This window comes from Syngnathoides biaculeatus, chromosome 14 (genome assembly GCF_019802595.1).
Source record: "Syngnathoides biaculeatus isolate LvHL_M chromosome 14, ASM1980259v1, whole genome shotgun sequence".
In the NCBI taxonomy this organism is placed as follows: Eukaryota; Metazoa; Chordata; class Actinopteri; order Syngnathiformes; family Syngnathidae; genus Syngnathoides; species Syngnathoides biaculeatus.
This window is the reverse complement of record NC_084653.1, coordinates 3,648,902-3,667,468: the sequence shown is the minus strand read 5'-3', so window position 1 is coordinate 3,667,468 and position 18,567 is coordinate 3,648,902. Positions and strand designations below refer to the sequence as shown.

The 18,567-nt window shown below is 41.7% G+C and overlaps 1 protein-coding gene across 5 annotated transcripts in view; it reads left to right on the top strand.

Annotated features, from left to right (window-relative positions):
* gdap2 (ganglioside induced differentiation associated protein 2) overlaps positions 1-18,567 on the top strand; it is an 86,742-nt gene that overhangs the window by 42,285 nt on the left and 25,890 nt on the right. For all 5 annotated transcript variants that reach the window (XM_061840882.1, XM_061840880.1, XM_061840879.1 and 2 more), the window contains exons 11-12: positions 2,670-2,746; positions 14,325-14,464. In XM_061840882.1, the coding sequence (XP_061696866.1) occupies positions 2,670-2,746; positions 14,325-14,464 (217 nt within the window). The remainder of the gene's footprint in view (positions 1-2,669; positions 2,747-14,324; positions 14,465-18,567) is intronic.

Sequence of the window (18,567 nt, the reverse complement as noted above, 5' to 3'; positions counted from 1 at the left end):
ACCCTACCTCTAGTTGCAAGTTGAAATTTTTTTTATGTTACGTACTTTCTGTGCAAATTAAAGGCAATTTGTTTTACCCCCTCATTATTGCTTGTTTAAAGTTATTCTGCACTTTTGTTGATTAAAAAAAGGTTTACAAGGCTGCGGGCCAAGTCGCTACAGATACGACAATGCACTCCCAGCCTATCTTACTCTACTAGGCTAAAGCATGCATTTTAAGCAAAAAATAAATGTATTTCTGAAATGATTCATATAAAGTATTTAAATTGTACACGTATTTCTACTATGCAGTTTATTATCAGGAAAAGCTAAAAAAAAATCACACTTTTTTAGGCTTGGAACGCATTATTTCATTTTCCATTCATTGTAATAGGAAAACGTGCTTTGATTTTCGAACATTTTGGTTTTCTAGCAGCCTTCTGGAGCGGATTGTGTTCGAGAACCAAGGCACCCATCTACTTGTACTACATAAATTACAAATTCTCTCCAGTGGAGAGCAGCGCTGCTCTCTATCCTTGTCGTGTTGTTGGTTGCTCAATAAAGCCCTCAAAACCTGTTTGCTCCAATCCAGTTTTCTCACTATGGTTGTGGAAGGGTGACTTATGATTTCATACTGTTGTTTACTGGGGCAACAATTAATATAGAGCAGTGCTGCTTTTTTTTTTTTTTTTTTTTTTTCGATTCCATGCAGCTAACTGTGAGGTGAAATAGAATGGAGGATCAGTATCCCTTTTGTTCTGGAATAGTTTTGTCACAATGGTGTTTTTAAGCTGCCACTGTGGTTTCTTACTATTATAATAGATATTTATTGAAGATCAGAGTCGATTAGAACAAACAAAACACAAACGAAAATAATAAGTAGCACTCATGCAAACGAGGAGAAAAATCATATATCTAAAACGAAAACATTGCATTTGAGTGTTCTATGTGTCAGAAGTACCCACACCAGTGAGGAAAGGACAAGACAAGATTGAACACACTTAGACAGGAGAAGCATGCAGGACAAGGGTCGTGAACCCGGCTGAAAAACTGAAGTGTGGTGGGAGTGATTATGTAAATTATAAGTCTATAGGACAAGAGGGCGAGTCAGGTGATACCCGAGCATTTCACATAATCATGAGTGGTTGCAAAAGGTCAGTGGTGTCCTCCACAGCCAGTAAAATAGTCCAAGGGGTATGTGCCTGCAGACACATTCCATTCAATTGACAGCGTTTCACATCCACAGTAATTGACAAAAGTGTCCCTTAATTGCTGTGACTGCATCACGGAGGTCTGAGGACTTCACTCAACCGAATGCCGGGATCAGGCCCAGTAGTTTACCTCGGAGTAGCCTGACGAATGAGACCCCTGTAGGAGGCCACAAAAAAACAGTGCCATTGGAGATAGGAGAACCTTCCAGTAAGATAACTATCTGTGCAGCACTTTAACATTCATGCCTATATGGTAGCGTGGCCACATGAAAACCACTCCTTAACAAAAGACACGTGGCAGCCGCCTGAAGTTTGCCAAAACGGACCTAAGGGACTGTCAGATGATGAGAGAGAAATTTGACTGTTCTGATGAAACCAAAATTGAACTCTCCCATAATTGATGGGCATTTTGGAGGAAACCAGGCACAGCTTATCACCTGACCAGCACAATCTCGATAGTGTAGCACGATAGTGGCAAGCTTCATACTGGGGAGATGTTTTTCAATGGTAGGGATTGGAACACTAGTCAGGATTGAGGAGAAAGTTGAATGCAGCAATGTACAGAGAGATCCCGGATGAAAACCTACTCCTAGTGCTCAGAACCTCAGACAAGGGTGAATGTTTACCTTGACAGGACAGCAACCCTAAGCACACAGCCAAGACAACATAGGAGTGGCCTCAGGAAAACTGTGTGAATGTCTTTAATTGGCCAAACACAGCCCAGATTTGAATCATCTCTGGAGAGATGCATCTCTGGTTGTGCACTGACTGTCCCCATCATACCTGATGGAGCAAAGAGGAATGGGCAAAACTGTCCAAAGATACACTATCTGTCCCTAGATTGTGGCATCCTACTCAAAAAGTGGAGGCTGTAATCCCTGCACAAGGGGCATCAAAACAAAGTATTTGAGCAAAGGCTGTTAATTAAGTTAGTTACTTTTTTATCCTTCCATCCAGCCATTTTCTGAGCCGCATATTGCCAGAGTTTTAGTTTATTTTTAATACATTTGAAAACATTAAAAGAAATGACTTTTTTGTTGTAGTTTTGCGGTGTTGTGTATGGAGCCCCTAAAGGAACATTGGGGGGAAAAAAATAAACTTAACAATCTAATGAGAAACTCTCTACCTGTAAGTGGTAGCTTAACATTATACACACTCTCTCACATGCACCCCAGCAAATATGGCTCAGGTATTTTATAGGTGTATTCTATAGAGAAAAGTTGTCATTCAAACCGTAGTTTCTCATTCAAACGAGAGTTTGTCATTACAATGAGAAACTTTCTTTTTTGAATGAGAAGCAAGTCTGTTTTTTTCCATGTCCCTTTTCGGGCTCCTTAGTTGTGTGCAGAATGCTCAAAGAAAAATAATATATTACATTTAGATGTGAAAATTTAACGCAACCAAATGTGGGGGAAAAGTGAAACTGTGAATATATTCCAGAAGCACTGTATGTTCATGACCTTGTGTGTGTCTTTTTAGGTGTGGACATGTGTGGCAGGACAGTGATTGTTGTAGTGGGGAGAAACATTCCAGTGACCCTCATCGACCTTGAAAAGGTGCCACTTTGCCATTATTATAACCCTTTATATTTCGAAGCGTACATCAATAAAAAGGGAAAAATCAAACTTCAACATGATCTAATGAAATCAAAATACAAATGTTCTCTATTCAATCAAATTATTTTAAAAAAGTGACCTGAGTAATGTGAAAAATAAAATGGGATGCAATGATAAATAAATGGTCTTCATAAAATTCCCATGTATTTTGCCATTGTTACCTCCCACTTGTAGTTAGACAGATAACTCCTCCAATGATAACGTTTGATTTTCCTTAAAACTTAATTCATGGTAGAGATAACTCAAATGAATAAACCTGCAGCAATATACAGAAACAGCTTATGTTTGTCAAAATAAAACAAGTTTTATAATTCACTGTGTTAAACAGACTGTGCTACCATGCTAATCTTTGTGAGTTAAGGGAATAATCACTGGTTTAGCCCTAGAGAATCCAAGACATCCAAATCCTCTTTTAAAATTGTGACCTGATGGGTTAAATGCGACTTGCATCTTAGCTTGAATGCTAAATGCCAGTGCATCTGTCTTTAGCGTTTCAGAGTACATTGTTACAGTGAACAAACTCCAATGATTTCCTCTGACTGTATACATATCACACACAACAATAACAAAACATAATTTTACTCCCACAGGATAAAACAGCTCTATAACAAGAGAAACGCAACTAACCTCATGTACTTTTGGAGCCAGAACACAAAAAAATAAATATAGGCAGAGAGCACCTCATCCATGGACAAAAAAAATACTGTGGTCCCTACTGTGGGAGACTCCCATTTCGACACGGAAGCTCTTTTCGAAGAAAAGAACATCTCAGAATAGAGTGAAGTGCCCAGGGCAATATTACCCTATTGTTTCGACCCATATTCAGATGATATGCGATCACGGCCAAACCGCCTCCACGTCCGAGGTGGCTCATTTTCAGTGCCAAGGTGGCTTACGGAGTCGAGGCGGGCTGCTTTACGGCATTTTCGTCGCACGCGCCTGTGTGCACCATTGTTGACAGCGTTGTTCAGAGCTGCCGCCGTTGGCGAGCCCAACGCCGTCTGACACGCACATCGACACATTTAGCACGCCTGTCATACGTACGCGGATCTTTTGTTACGTTATGAGAGACCGGTTACGTGGTCTGCCCTAAACAATTTTTTTAGTAGCTCTATACACACCTGCCTGTTATTTGGAACCCACGAAGCTCTCATCCTTTGCAGCCGTGCAATCCATTTATCATGACGAACCGGGTCTCTTGCAAACTTATGAAGGGTAAATCCATCCTCCCGAGTGTTCAAGCAATGTCCAGCAATTCAACGAGCCAGAATTTTGGCTAACAAGAATGAACAAAGAGCCACCTTCCCGGAGGTAAAACTAATAGAAACAAACGAGTCCACATGAGGGCGGTTCTGCCATGTACGTCACTTTCTGGTTCTTCTCGAAAACAAATCCCTTGAGAGGATTTTCACGGCGAGAGTTACAAAAAGCTGTGTACATCAAAATCATGTTTTGTGGTGAAAAAACGCATGGGTCCATGTCGGCTGCCGTTTTTTCATTAATAACATACTAAAAATCATGCATTTCATGACAGTGGCCCTTTAAACACTTTAGGCCTCTTTACTTAACCCTAACCCCCCATATTCGAAGTGTGGAAACAATTAAAGCTCTATGTACAGCCACTACAGCTTTGATATGACTTTACCTTAAAAGAGTCTGTATGAATCTTAATGTCAAAACCTAGATCTCTTCAAGCCCCTCTAATGTCAGTTACACATTCTCCTCCCAGCTGTTTTGCAGGCCCATTAATGGAAAGGAACCAGTGGAGCGCGTTTATAAAACTCGACATGTCCATCTCCAATACTCATGCTTGCTTTCAAAGACTGTGTCCCTCTTCTTAGCTTCTGACAAACCACACATAAGTGAATGAGACTGCTAATCTGATGTTTGCCCCCAACGATCTAATCGCCCCCAGACCCTAAAGCTCACTCTGTAAGGTGATGCTCTTGGTGTCTGCTATTATCATGGTACTGGCAGATTAGTTGACTAATTATGTGGTGCTGACATGCCAGAGAAAAAGTTTCACCCCCCACCCCTGGTCTTGAGATCTGAGTTCCGAAGATGTCCTCCAATTCTCAGAGACCCTTTTGGTCATGGACCAGGTGAAAGGCATTTTATTTTATTTTATTTTAATGAGATTAAAATTAATGGTCCAGAATTTCAGAAAAACATTATCAATAAACATAGATTGACCAGAAATAAATGAATTATGGTTGTTGTTCAGTCATATTGAAAATAAAACGAAAAAAAAAAAATCACAAATTCTGCCAGGATATGTAAACTTAAGAGCACAACTGTACATATATGCAATCATACGTACCCCTGTATTATTGGAATAAAAGTGTTGGCTATGCCTTATTTACAATCACTAGGTGGTTGTGGCATACTAGAATAAAACTGTGCACATTTCTCATACTCTGTAGATGGCCGTGGGATTTTGGAACGAAAGTGTAGATCTGTTTCATAATCACTCGTTGGCAGCATACCTTTGTAAAATGTTAGTTTTTGTTCCATTTGCCCCTATGCCTATGTACTATATACTCTGATCTGAGCATGCTGGGAGGATGTAAATAATATTTAAAGTGCATATTTTGTGCCAATTAGCCATTTGAGTCATTCATTTATCTTTTTTATTATTTGCTAGTTATGCTGTTCTGTTTACCAAGGTGTGATAATTTTAGTTTTGATGTGACAACGTGAGTGTGCTCAACAGTCTCTTGTGACCTGGCTACACAGGAAAAGTGTGGGGCAATGTAAGCTTCTTCTGCTTACAAATGTAAAATGCAGTTGTTCCTCACTTCCTCATGAGCGCCATTATATGGTTCTTTACATACACGCTAAAACACGTGCTGACATGCATGCTAACAGTGTAACCAGTGTGTTTAAGTGTACTTTATTGGACAAGTCACAACAATATTTGCAAATGTTGGAACTCAGTGTGCACATAAAGTGTTCCACGTTGTAAGGCGCCATGTCTAATGTGGAGGCTCCTGTCTTCTTCTTTTCCTTTCGGCTTGTCCCGTTGGGGGTCACCACAGCGTGTAATCTCAGATGAACGCACATTTGTTTGGCACAGTTGTACGCCGGATGCCCTTCCTGATGCAACCCCTCTGCATTTTAGCCGGGGAAAATGTGGAGCCTAGCGTGTTCAATTAATGGAATTTAAGACAGATCGTTTTGACGTTTTTAAAAAAAAAAGTGGAAAAAAAAAACATTTGAGGAGCAACGTCCCCAGTCATATCCCCACATACTTTATTGCGGGCTAAGATGGTATCTACAGTGCATGTGTAATTCACCCCTACAATCTCCCCTAGCTGCTCTTCACCCAAGCCACTAACTGCGTGTTTTGCAGATTCCGAATCAGAATCATCTTTATTGGCCAAGTGTGTAAAAACACAAGGAATTTTTCTCTGGCAGTTGGTGTTGCCCCGGTACGACATTCAGAACAAAGAACAATAATGTAACAAGAACAAAGAACAAGAAATATTTCTGTTTATAGGAACTATTCCTTATAAGAGTCACAGATGTGCAAGATGTAGAGTTTTCTACATTTAGAACAGGTGGGAGATAAATGTGTCTACGTCCCACGTTGTGTTTTTGTGTTTGTGTCTTTACCCGTTTGTGGTTTCCGTTATGAAGTCTGTTTCTTGTGCCAACCAAGGAGCTGGACCTGCCTGCAGTACACTGTCTGTTGCCATTGCACTGTGAATATTTAATTTCTATCTGATAGTCCCTTCAAATCAAATCACAATCTATCACTTTTCATTCATTAAAATGCAACACAGTGCTTTGCAGAAATTTAAAATATATAAGAACTATAACCAGCCCCACATTTAAATACAAAACTCACCCACATGGACACGTATACCTTCACATATATATGCACACATTGTTTAATAGTGTATATACATGACAAGGCATTGAACCCTGAGGAAAAGACAAACATGTTGGAGCTATCCCCACTGAGAAGTGCCGCCGCCCAAAGCTATGGAGGATGCCGCTGCAGAGACCATCATGACATGATCAAAACTGTCTTCCACATTGTACACAGGCTCCCTGTCCCCTGGGAGATGTGGAAACTCAATGACATCACCGTGGGTAGACCAAACAAACCTCCCAGCGTGAAATGTCCCATTAGGGAAGACTAATTTTAACTAAAAGTTCCATTATCCATTTTTTCCGCTTATCCGAGGTCAGCTCACGCGGGAAATAACTTAAGCAAGGAAGCCCAGACTACTATCACCCCACAGCCACTTCATCCAGCTCTTCCGGGGAAACCCTGAGGTGTTCCCAGCCTAGCCGGGTGACATGCCCGGAAGACCTCACCAGGTAGATGTCCAGAAGGCATTCTAATCTAAATCCTTAAACTTGGGTTCTGTTCAGGGGAGCCATTCCTCCCAATCACGCATTTCCAGGTCTCACTGTCAATGCTCAAGTTAACATTTTGGACGCTCTGCCGCCCTGTGCTTTACGGAGACTTGGGCCTGTGCACTCGTCCCTGACGGCGTCGTTACACTGTCCGGCTTTCATCTTTATCGGGCAGATCGCATTGCAGAGATAACACAGTAATCTAAAGGGGGTGGAATATACTTTTATATCAATGATTAATGGTGCACGGACGTTAAACAGCTCAGCGTACACTGCATCCCACTTTTGGAGTCGTTCTTGAACTGTAAGATGTTTTACTCGCTGCGTGTATTCGCCTCTTAATTGTCGTAGGTGTTTCTATTCTGCCCCAAGCTATCATGAGCACAGCATTGCTAATGCTCACTGAGCAGGTAAGAGATTGAGGGAAAAAAAACACCCAGATTCACCCCTCATTATCCTTGGAAATTTTAACACGGCAAAACTTAACCACAAACTCCCTAAATATAAACATCACATAAAATCTCCATCTGGGGAAAATAACACTAGACTACTGTAGTAATTCCATTAAACACGCATATTGCGCAATTCCCCGCGCTCCTTTAGGCTCCTCTGCTTACTCTACTTAAAACCTACCTACAGGCAAGCACTTAAGTGCCCGAAGCTTTTGGTAAAATCAGTTAAAAAGGACCAACGAGGCAAAATTAGAACTGAAAAGCAGCTTTGACTGCACAGACTGGAGTGTCTTTGAAAATTCAGCGAGCAGCCATGATGTTATTGTTACTGCATATGTCACTTTCTGTGAGGGGTGTGTACCAACAAAAACGTTTTGCAAACTTTTCTGACTAAAGAAATTAACATTAATTAAATAAGATTATCGGCTTATGCAGCTAACCTGGGAAAACATCTTGACATAAATGAGTCCAAAGCAGTTTGGGACGCGTTACAATCGCTCACGAATTACAAGCGACGCTCCCCCCAGTAGAAAATAGGAGCAGGCTAGCCGACGACCTCAATACCATTTACCGATGATTTGAAAAGTACAACTTCACACCACGCACCCACCAAGCCGCGCCACCGTCCACTCCACTATTTAACATCCATGAAAGGGACTTGAGGCAGATCTTCAAACAACAAAAGATTAACAAAGCGCCAGGCCCAGACCTCTTATCCCCATCCTGCCTCAAAATCTATACAGACGAACTTGGTCCCGTCTTCACAAAAATCTTCAACAGGTCTCTAGAACTGTGTGAACGACCAACCTGCTTCAAACACTTCACCATAATACCAGTCCCCCAAAAAACAGTAGTTTCAGGTCTTAATTACTACAGGCCTATTTCCATGACATTTGTGGTCATGAAGTCCTTTGAACACCTTGTGCTGGACCCACTTCAGTTTGTCTATCGAGCTGCTAACAGGTTTACAGGTGATGCCATCAACCTGGCTCTGCACTTCATCCTTGAACATCTTGACAGCGAGAGAACGTATGCGAGGATCCTGTTCGTAGACATCAGCTCTGTGTTTATCACCAACATCCCTGAACTCCTCTCCTCCAAACTTCTCCAGCTCAGCTTCTCGCCTGCCATCTCCCAGTGGATCGACAACTTCCTGACAGGGCACAGCAGGTGAAGCTAGGGGACACCATCTCATCCACGTGCACTGTCAGCACTAGGTCACCCCAAGGTTGTGTCCTCTCCTCTCTGCTCTTCTTGCTCTATACAAATGCCTGCACCTCAAGGCACCCGGCTGTCAAACTCCTGAAGATCGGAGATGACAGTCATCAACCTCATTGAAGATGGCGACAAGTCTGTGTATCGATGGGAAGTGGCAAGACTGGAGCTTTTGTGGCAACACAACCTGGCGTTGAACTCTCCAAAGCCAGTCGAAATGATTGTGGACATTCGGAGTCATCCTTCACCACACCTATGCCTCATGCTGTCCAACTGTTTTGTGTCAACCATCGAGACCTTCAAGTTCTTGGGAATTAGTCTCACAGGACCTACGAACATCAACTCCATCCTCAAAAAACCCCAGCAAAGGATGTACTTCATGTGGCTTCTGAGGAAGCACGTTCTTTCACCAGAGCTGCTGAGACAGTTCGACACAGCGGTCATCGAATCAGAACTGTGTACCTCCATCTCAGTCTAGTTTGATGCTGCCACAAAAAAAGGACGTACTGCAACGGACAATCAAAACCGCTGAATGGATTGTCAGCATAACCCTACCCAGCCTTTTAGACTTGCACGCCACTCGAACTAGGACCAAGGCAGGCAGGCAGGATCCCTTCGGAACCTCCACATCGCGGCCACCAGCTCTTCCAGCTCCTTCTGTTGGGTAGACTCTACCGATCAATGCAAATCAAAACAACTAGGCATTCAAACATTATTTTTCTCTCTTGCAATTGTCCATGCATCTATCCATTTTCTTAGCCACTTATCCTCACAAGGGTCGCGGGTAGTGCAGGAGCTTATCCCACCTGTCAACAGGCAAAAGGCGGGGTACACCCTGAACTGGTTGCCAGCCAATCACGGGGCACATCGAGACAAACAGCCACACTCACAATTACACCCAGGGCAGTTTACAGTGTCCAATTAATGTTGCATGTTTTTGGGATGTGGGAGGAAACCAGAGTGCCAGGAGAAAACCCACGCAGGCACGGGGAGAACATGCAAACTCCAAACAGGAGGGTACGGGATTGAACCTGGGACCTCAGAACTGTGAGGCCAGCACTTTCCAGCTGCTCCACCATGCCGCCTCTCTTGCAATTAAGTAATTAAATTCTTGATTGGTGAATCTACTATTTTCTGCCTTGCGGCATTGTTGGGACACACCCTGCTTATCCAATCATTATTAGTGATATACAGTGCCTTGTGAAATAACGGATTTCAGGTCCGAATTCAGCATAAAATTCTGCATCATATTAGCAAAAGGTGCATTGAAGACCTTCCATACACTTTAAAGCGTTTTTAACTGCAGTGTACGACCAGCAGTGCAAACCATCATACATTATGGAGTATTCCGATTGAATTTCACTTCCATAAGGTCCTGTGTCTTTTTTTTTTTTAATAGATATCTGTTCCAATTCTTAAACAGTTGTTTGTGCCTCGCTTCTCCTTGATACGTACCCATTACATATCTGTGTTTCTAAAGTCTGCTCTCTCTTGAATGTTAGAGGAGCTCAGAGTTTTGTGTTGAAATGACAAAATAGCAGCTGTTGCAGAACAAACTTTATTAATCTGCTGTGTTAAGTATTCTGACAACTCTGTTCTATGAATGAATAAACAGCTGCTTTGTTTTACCCAAGTAATGTCAGTGACGTAGTACTTTTGCGGCACAAGTTATCTTTAAACAACAGCAAGTTATAATAGGTATTGCAACTTTTTTATCACTTAGTGGAGGGGAACTACTCGATTCAGTAAACCCGTAAAAGAAAGTCTGATACCATGACACTAAATCAAATATTAGTGCATTCACAATATAGTAACCTTCGAAATAGTGCAAAGCAATAACAATAACGTAATGTTCAAATGTTAGTCATATTCACAATATAACATACCTTGTTCTGTTGAAAACACGAAAGAAACAGGTAAAGCTCACTATCAGTTTAGTCCTCATTCACAAATTCCTTGATAGTCAGAAAGGTTTGGATTTATTTGCCGCTTAATACAGGGAGTCCTTGGTCTACAACTGAGTTTCTTTCCGATACTGGTGACATAACGCGAAGTTCCCCGTCAGTTGGATTTCACCGGGAAAGTAAAAATTTCCGATAACAGCTAGGATTGACTCCAGCACTCCCGTTAGGATAAGCGGCTAAGAAAATGGGTGGGTGTGGGTACTTCGTATAAAAAAACTAAAATACATTAAAATGAAAAAAATGAAGACGCTGTACTTACCATTCCTGCGAGAGGTGGATGACAAATAATGACGGCAGGCTGTGCTTAGCTATTGCTGAGTATTTGCAGGTAGCCCTTGCTAGCAGCAAATTCCTCCTCAGTTTCCGTGATTACTGTATCCCTCATAGGGGCGAAACCCTTAACGTGCAGTAAAATACAGGCTTTGACCTTAATAATAATCGCCACGGTCGACCGACTGAAGCCCAAGTCTTTAACGATGTTCGTCGGTGTTACTCCTTTCTCCGATCTTTTTCTTGTGTGAAGCTTCGTTTCCATGGTCATTGCTTTTCTTTCGGCTGGACCAGCATTGCTTTAAAAAAAAAAATACTTTGTTCTTTTGGGCCATAATGAGTAAAAAGGTGGGCAAAAAAGACGTACTCCAGACGCACAAACGTAAACAATATGGATTAGCGAAGCAGAAACGCAATGGTGCTGGGGTTTAAATGTCGGACGAGACTCGTGCATCGTACAGTCGAAATTTAGGTCAAGTACGTGTTAACCCGAGTACTCCCTGAAAATTCAATTGTCGTTTGAAAACTGTACTTTGCATTTCCTTAGGTTGTGTATGAGTAATATTAAAATTGGTTCAATGATTTGAAATGCTTGTGTGTGAGATAGACATGATTAAGAAAAAAAAATGAAAATTGAAATGGAGGGTCATACGATTTCAAAGCACTGTAGATGTGTTCAGGAGAGAGCTTTTTTTTCATCACAATTGGGTATGTCAAGGTCATTGATTACTCTTTTTTTTTTTTTGTTACTTAAGTTTTGAAGGGTGTTGAGAAAATTCAAAGTTATGGCCCATATGCTTCAAAATAAAAGCCTCAATGCTTAAAAAATGAAGTCAAGTGAAAACATGCATATAGACCATTTGACATGATAAAATAGTTGCAAATAAGTTTTAACAATGCAATATTTAACTTTGAGCTAAAACATTGTTCTAAATGAAGAAGACTTTTCATCTTGCACATCTTTGACTCTCATAAGGAATAGATCCTATAAACAGAAATGGCTCTTGTTCTTGTTGCTTTGTTGTTCTTTGTTCAGAATGGCATACCAGTGCAGCACCGACTGCCGGAGAAAAATTCCTTGTGTGTTTTTACACACTTGGCCAATAAAGCTGATTCTGATTCTGGGAAGGAAAAAAAACCTGAGAAAAATGTTCATTTTACTCAATTCTACAGGCTGTTCATTGAATGGATCTTCATAATTTATGCTTGTTGAAACAATGCAAACATTTTTGACTCACCCCTTAAACGACTTGAATTGAGTATTGGATTTGGGTCTGGAATCACTCAAGTTCAAACAATGCTCCAACCACATTAGTAGCTGGAAAGTACTACTTCTATTCACAACATATATCACATCATTTTACACCTCATTCAATTTTGAGATCATTACAATGTTTTTTTTTTTTTTTTTTTTTTTTACTACAAAATGATGTTGAATACAGTGCCTTGTGAAAGTATTCAGCCCCTTGAACCTTTCAACCTTTCGCTACATTTCAGGCTTCAAACATAAAGATATAAAATTAAAAACATTGGTCAAGAATCAACAAGTGGGACACAATCGTGAAGTGGAGCCAAATTTATTGGATACTGTAAAGTTTTTTTTTAACAAATAAAAACCTGAAAAGTGGGGTGTGCAATATGATTCGGCCCCCTTGCATGAACATTTTGGAGCACCACCTTTTGCTGCAATTATAGCTCCAAGTCGCTTGGAGTATGTCTCTATCAGTTTTGCACATCGAGAGACTGAAATTCTTGCCCATTCTTCCTTGTAAAACAGCTCAAGCTCAGTGAAGTTGGATGGAGAGCGTTTGTGCACAGCAGTCTTCAGCTCTCCCCACAGATTCTCGATTGGATTCAGGTCTCGACTTTGACTTAGCTGTTCTAACACCTGGATACGTTTATTTGTGAACCATTCCATTGTAGCTTTGGCTTTATGTTTTGGATCATTGTCCTGTTGGAAGATAAATCTCCGTCCAAGTGTCAGGTCGTTTGCAGACTCCAACCGGTTTTCTTCCAGAATGGTCCTGTATTTGACTTTGAACCATCTTCCCTCTCCTTGCTGAAGAAAAGCAGGGCCAAACCATGAGGCTACGATCACCATGTTTGACAGTGGGGATGGTGTATTCAGGGTGATGAGCTGTGTTGCTTTCACCCCAAACATATCATTTTGGATTCTAGCCAAAAAGTTCAATTTTGGTTTCATCTGACCAGAGGACCTTCTTCCTCATGTTTTGTGTTTCTCATAGGTAGCTTGTGGCAAACTTTAAATGAGACGTTAAATGGATATCTTTGAGAAATGTCTTTCTTCTTTCCACTTTCATAAAGGCCAGATTTGTGCAGTGTACGACTGATTGTTGTCCTGTGGACAGACTCTCCCACCTAAGCTGGAGATCTCTGCAATTCATCCAGTGATAATGGGCCTCTTGACTGCATCTCTGATCAGTCTTCTCTTTGTTCGATGTAAAAGTTTAGCGGGACGGACGGGTCTTGGTAGATTTGCAGTTGTCTGATACTCCTTCCATTTCAATATGATTGCTTGCACAGTGCTCCTTGAGATGTTTAAAGGTTGGGAAATCTTTTTGTATCCGAATCCGGCTTTAAATTTCTCCACAACAGTATGTCGGACCTGCCTGGTGGGTTCATTGGTCTTCATGACACTCTCCACTTTAAACAGGACTCTGAGACTGTCACAGAGCAGGTGCATTTATACACAAACTTGATTACTCACAGGTGGATTCTATTATCAGTCAACACTGAATCATTCAGAAATCCTCACTGAACTTCTGGGGTGAGTTTGCTCCACTGAATGTAAAGGAGCCTAATAGTACTGCACGCCACACTTTGCAGTTTTTTATTTGTTAAAAAAAGTATAAAATGTCCAATAAATTTCATTCCACTTCACGATTGTGTCCCACTTGTTGTTGATTCTTGACAAAAAATGAAAATTTTATATCTTTGTTTGAAGCCTGAGATGTGACGAAAGGTTGAAAAGTTCAAGGGGGCCAAATACTTTCACGAGGCACTGTATATTTGAACACTGTGTATTACCCTCGTTAGGACCCGAGGACGTGGTGGACGCCTTTCTCGAGGCTTTAAAGCACTCGAAAGTTTGGCAATTTGAACATTTTGAGCCGCAACTGCTCAAGCCTGATCAGTCATAAAGACATCAGATGGGATTTACGAAATTCAATGAATAACCTATGCTGTGGATTTTATCCAAATCAAGTGTATGTTTTTCTGTGCACACAGGCCTTGCTGTATTTCATCCACGTGATGGACCACATAGCTGTAAAGGAATATGTGATGGTTTACTTTCACACACTGACAGGGGAACACAACCACCTGGACTCAGAATTCCTCAAAAACCTCCACCTCATTGTCGATGCCAAGTGAGTGTGTAGCGTTCATTTCCTTTCAGCTTCTCCCATTAGAGGTTGCCATGTGGCGTCATTGTCAGGTTTACCAATTAGACATTCATTAAACAGGACAAAAAAAGGAAGCAAAGACACCAGTTAAAGTTTGACAGCTCGCAAGGAGAGAGGAGAGGAAGTGTCTCGTACAATTCGCCACTGCACTCTCTGATTATCCTCTCCTCAGCACCTCTATTTAGTTTCAATACGCCTCTTATTTACATGGATGTTACAAAAAGGAGACGGCAAGCAAAACATAGTTGGAAAAAAAGTGTACTTGTTTGTTCGTGTGTGTGTGTGTGTGTGTGTGTGTGTGTGTGTGTGTGTGTGTGTGTGTGTGTGTGGAAGATTGCTGAGTACATTTGTGGTCATCATTTCTTTAACAGCCAACAGGTGCTCCTGGTTCTAACAGTTCTGATGATTAGATTTTTAGTTTTTCTTCTTGCTATCTCCTGCTAGGCAGCTGCCACGTTATCTAGAGCAGAGCTAAGCATTCTTCATTGCAGGCAGAAAAAAGCATTCTTCATTGCAGGCAGGAACAGTAACTGAATTGGAGCAGGGCAAAGCATTTCTTCACTGCAGGCAGAAACACTTACTGAATTGGAGCAGAGCAAAGCATTTCTCCCTTGCAGGCAGAAGCAAAGCATTCTTCATTGCAGGCAGAAACAGTTACTGAATTGGAGCAGAGCAAAGTTACACTTGGAGAAAAATATAGCACTAATCACTTGTAATCTTCTAATCAGTGAACAGTTCTGGAAGAGAAGTCATAACGTCGTCATCGTGCTCAACAATATCACTGTCATTACCCTGTTGTGCCAATAGTGGACGTATTTCTGACAATTGTGAATTTTGCGGGGCAACAGCAGTGGTTATAAGTTGGTTAAGTGATGCCTTTATGCAGGGAATACAACAATATCCACATAACGCAAGAATAGTTGCAAACACAGCTATAGAAACTAGGACAGAGAACACCCAAGTTTTTAGATTTGCAAAACTTGAGAAATTAGCCAATGCAACATTACAGAGAATATCAGTTTCTCATTTACTGCCATTTCTGACTAGTGTTGGTAGTTTTTCTAGTCATTACCTCCAGGGTACCCTATGTTGGGTTTTTCAGCTGGAGTGACACGTAGTGGTGGCCTTGGGCCCATGCACGTGATGTAACTATAGTTTATCCTGTTAGCTGCATTGTACATTAATAACAACCAGTTGTTTCCTATTTGTGAAAAAAAATGTTCCTCACGCTTTTTTTGGTTAAAATACTTCAACTCCCTCCACAGTATACAGACTCTTTTGTCTGGCATTCAGGTTTAAGGTAGCATTAAATTGGCAAATGGTGAGAAGAAAATGCGGGTTTCCTTTGACATAAGCCCAGAGATGGAATCCCCAGCAATTAGACTCGGCCAAGGAATTAAAATAGTTCTTATCTGATTCATTGGGAGGCACACATGGAGTCCTCCCCTCATGCCTCGGTGACTGCCGCATAGTTGTTTAACAATGTTATTTGAAATGAGGTTCCGCCTCTTTATCTTATGTGTGGTAGGCATAGTTGACTGAGTATAATTATTGGTCCTGTTGTTATGTGTTTTTGTCAGCTTTACAGGTGCCCAAAGGTGCCAGATGAACAAAAATATCATTACACTGGTCAACGTTCCAGCCTAACATGCTATCATATTATTTAGCTATTTTGAAGTCATGTTGACCAAGTCACCCCTAAATGAGTGAGGTGTCTTTTAAATCTTCACCAGCCTTCAGGTATTTTCAGGTACTATAAATCCCCACCCACTTTATGCTGGACTTTGCGCACCTTTCCTTTTGTTGACTCAGCTGAGATGACCTTTTACAGTGTGTAAGGTGTATCCATGTGTTTCTTTCTGATATTTTGCCCATGTCATTCAGCTCTTCCTCAGCCTATGACAGTGTTCAGGTAAAACTGCATGTACAGTAGATGTTAATTCATAAACAGACATGGGATGAATAGACAAAAGGCAATAATAGTTATTAAAGCACAGTAACTTGTTACATTTTTTTTTTTTCAATCTGATGGTGTAGTGCAGGGGTGTCAATCTCATTTCTCTTTCGGGCCACGTTGTAGTTTGGGTTTCCCTCAGAGGGCTATTTTGTGTGCAGGCACTATGGGATCGATTTCTGCTCAGTGATGGTGTTGATATCTGCAGTGCAACTGGCTGGCAACCAGTTCGGGGTGTAGTCTACCCCCGCCCGAAGTTAGCTGGGATAGGCTCCAGCTCTCCGAATAAATGCAGAAGGGTTGCATCAGGAAGGGCATTCGCCGCAAAAAATCAAAAAGACTGTTACCGCCGCACCACCATGACAATGGCACAAAATGGTTTTACACAAAAATTTTGGTAAATTCCCAAATTTGTTTCCAGTTCCTATCAATTTGATTTGTGTGAAATTTCCTGGTGACACGTCATTAGAAAACAATGTTTTTTGTTTTCCAAAAGAAGTTAATGGATACACAGAATCCCCCCCCCCACACACACACATACACACACTTTTTTTTTGCACTCGTTATCAGGTAATAGCACTGGTATTATCTGTGGATGCGTGAAAAAAAAACACAATTTTTTTAACACGTATTTTGCTGCTTGTTTTACTATAAGGAGCCAATTAATATTTTGTCCAGAAATGCCTGTTATGATTTGAGACTATTTTTCTACATCTAATTTAGTGTTTAAATAAGCCATTCCCTTTAACCTCAAAACAGTAACCCTTACCCGCCTGTGTGGAGTTTGCATGTTCTCCCCGTGCCTGCGTGGGTTTTCTCCGGGCATTCCAGTTTCCTCCCACCTCTCAAAAACATGCAACATTAAAGGTCATGTGTCGTCAAACGGATGATTTTTGGTATATTATTAATGAAAAACCCACAGCCAATATGGTCCCATGTGTTTTTTCACCACAAAACATGATTTTGACGTATACAGCTTTTTGTAACTCCCGACAGGACAGAGGTGCCCCCTAGTGGACTCGTTTGTTTCCATTAGTTTGACCTCCGGGAAGGTAGTTAGTTGTTCCTTCGTGTTAGCCAAAATCCCGGCTCATTGCAATGCTGGACATTGCTTGAACACTTGGGAGAATGGAATTACCCTTCATAAGTTTGAAAGAGACCCTGTTCGTTGTGAATAATGGATTGCACGGGTGCACAGGACGAGAGCTTCGTGGGTTCCAAATAACAGGTAAGTGTGTATACAGCTCCAAAAAAAAAAAAGTTTGAGGGCGGGCCACGTAATCGGTCTCTCTCATAACTTAACAAAAGATCCGCGTATGAAATGTGTCGATGTGCGCGTCGCCCAGCCAACAATGTCTCGATAGTGTTCATCGCGTACTGCGGCGACTTTGAACAAACCCCTAAAAGCAACATAGCTAGGCTCCACCTCCTCCTTATATGCCACCACTGGCGCTGAAAGTCAGCCACACCAGCTGAGGCGCCAGGTTCGGCGGTCACAGCTTCTGCGAAGGCTGCGCGTCGGGCTTTGCGACAGGGGCGGCTCTGAAGAACCCAGCTGAGAATGCGTTACTCAGGCGCGTGCGTGCATAAAGCGCCCCGGCTCAACTGTGATTAAAGCAGCACCGCTCGACTCTGTCATAAGACACACCGGCCGGCTGCGATGAGCTGCGATGGCTCATCTCCGCCGCGGGAGTGGATCGGACGGGATGCGGTTTGGCCGTGATCGGATATCATCTGAATATGGCTCGAAACAATAGTGTAATATTGCCCCGGTAGCTTCACTCGGTTGTGTGGTGTGGTGTCCTTTTCGAAAAGAGCTTCGGTGTCAGAAGGGGCGTCGGAAAAATGCGAATATCTCTGTTGTTCGGCTTCCATAGTAGCAGGCACTGCGCGTTTTCAACGGCGGACGTCAAGGACAGAGGACGCAACTAATATGGCGACCACTAAAATGTCGAGGGACACTCAATTGCGCAACTTTGTACATGGATGACGCGCTCTCCGCTCACTTTTTTTTTTCGTATAGACATTGAAGTAAATACTGTGAAATGTATTTTTCATTACAATATCTATTTTAGAATGGTCATAGGGATGTCAGTCCCACTTTAATTGGACA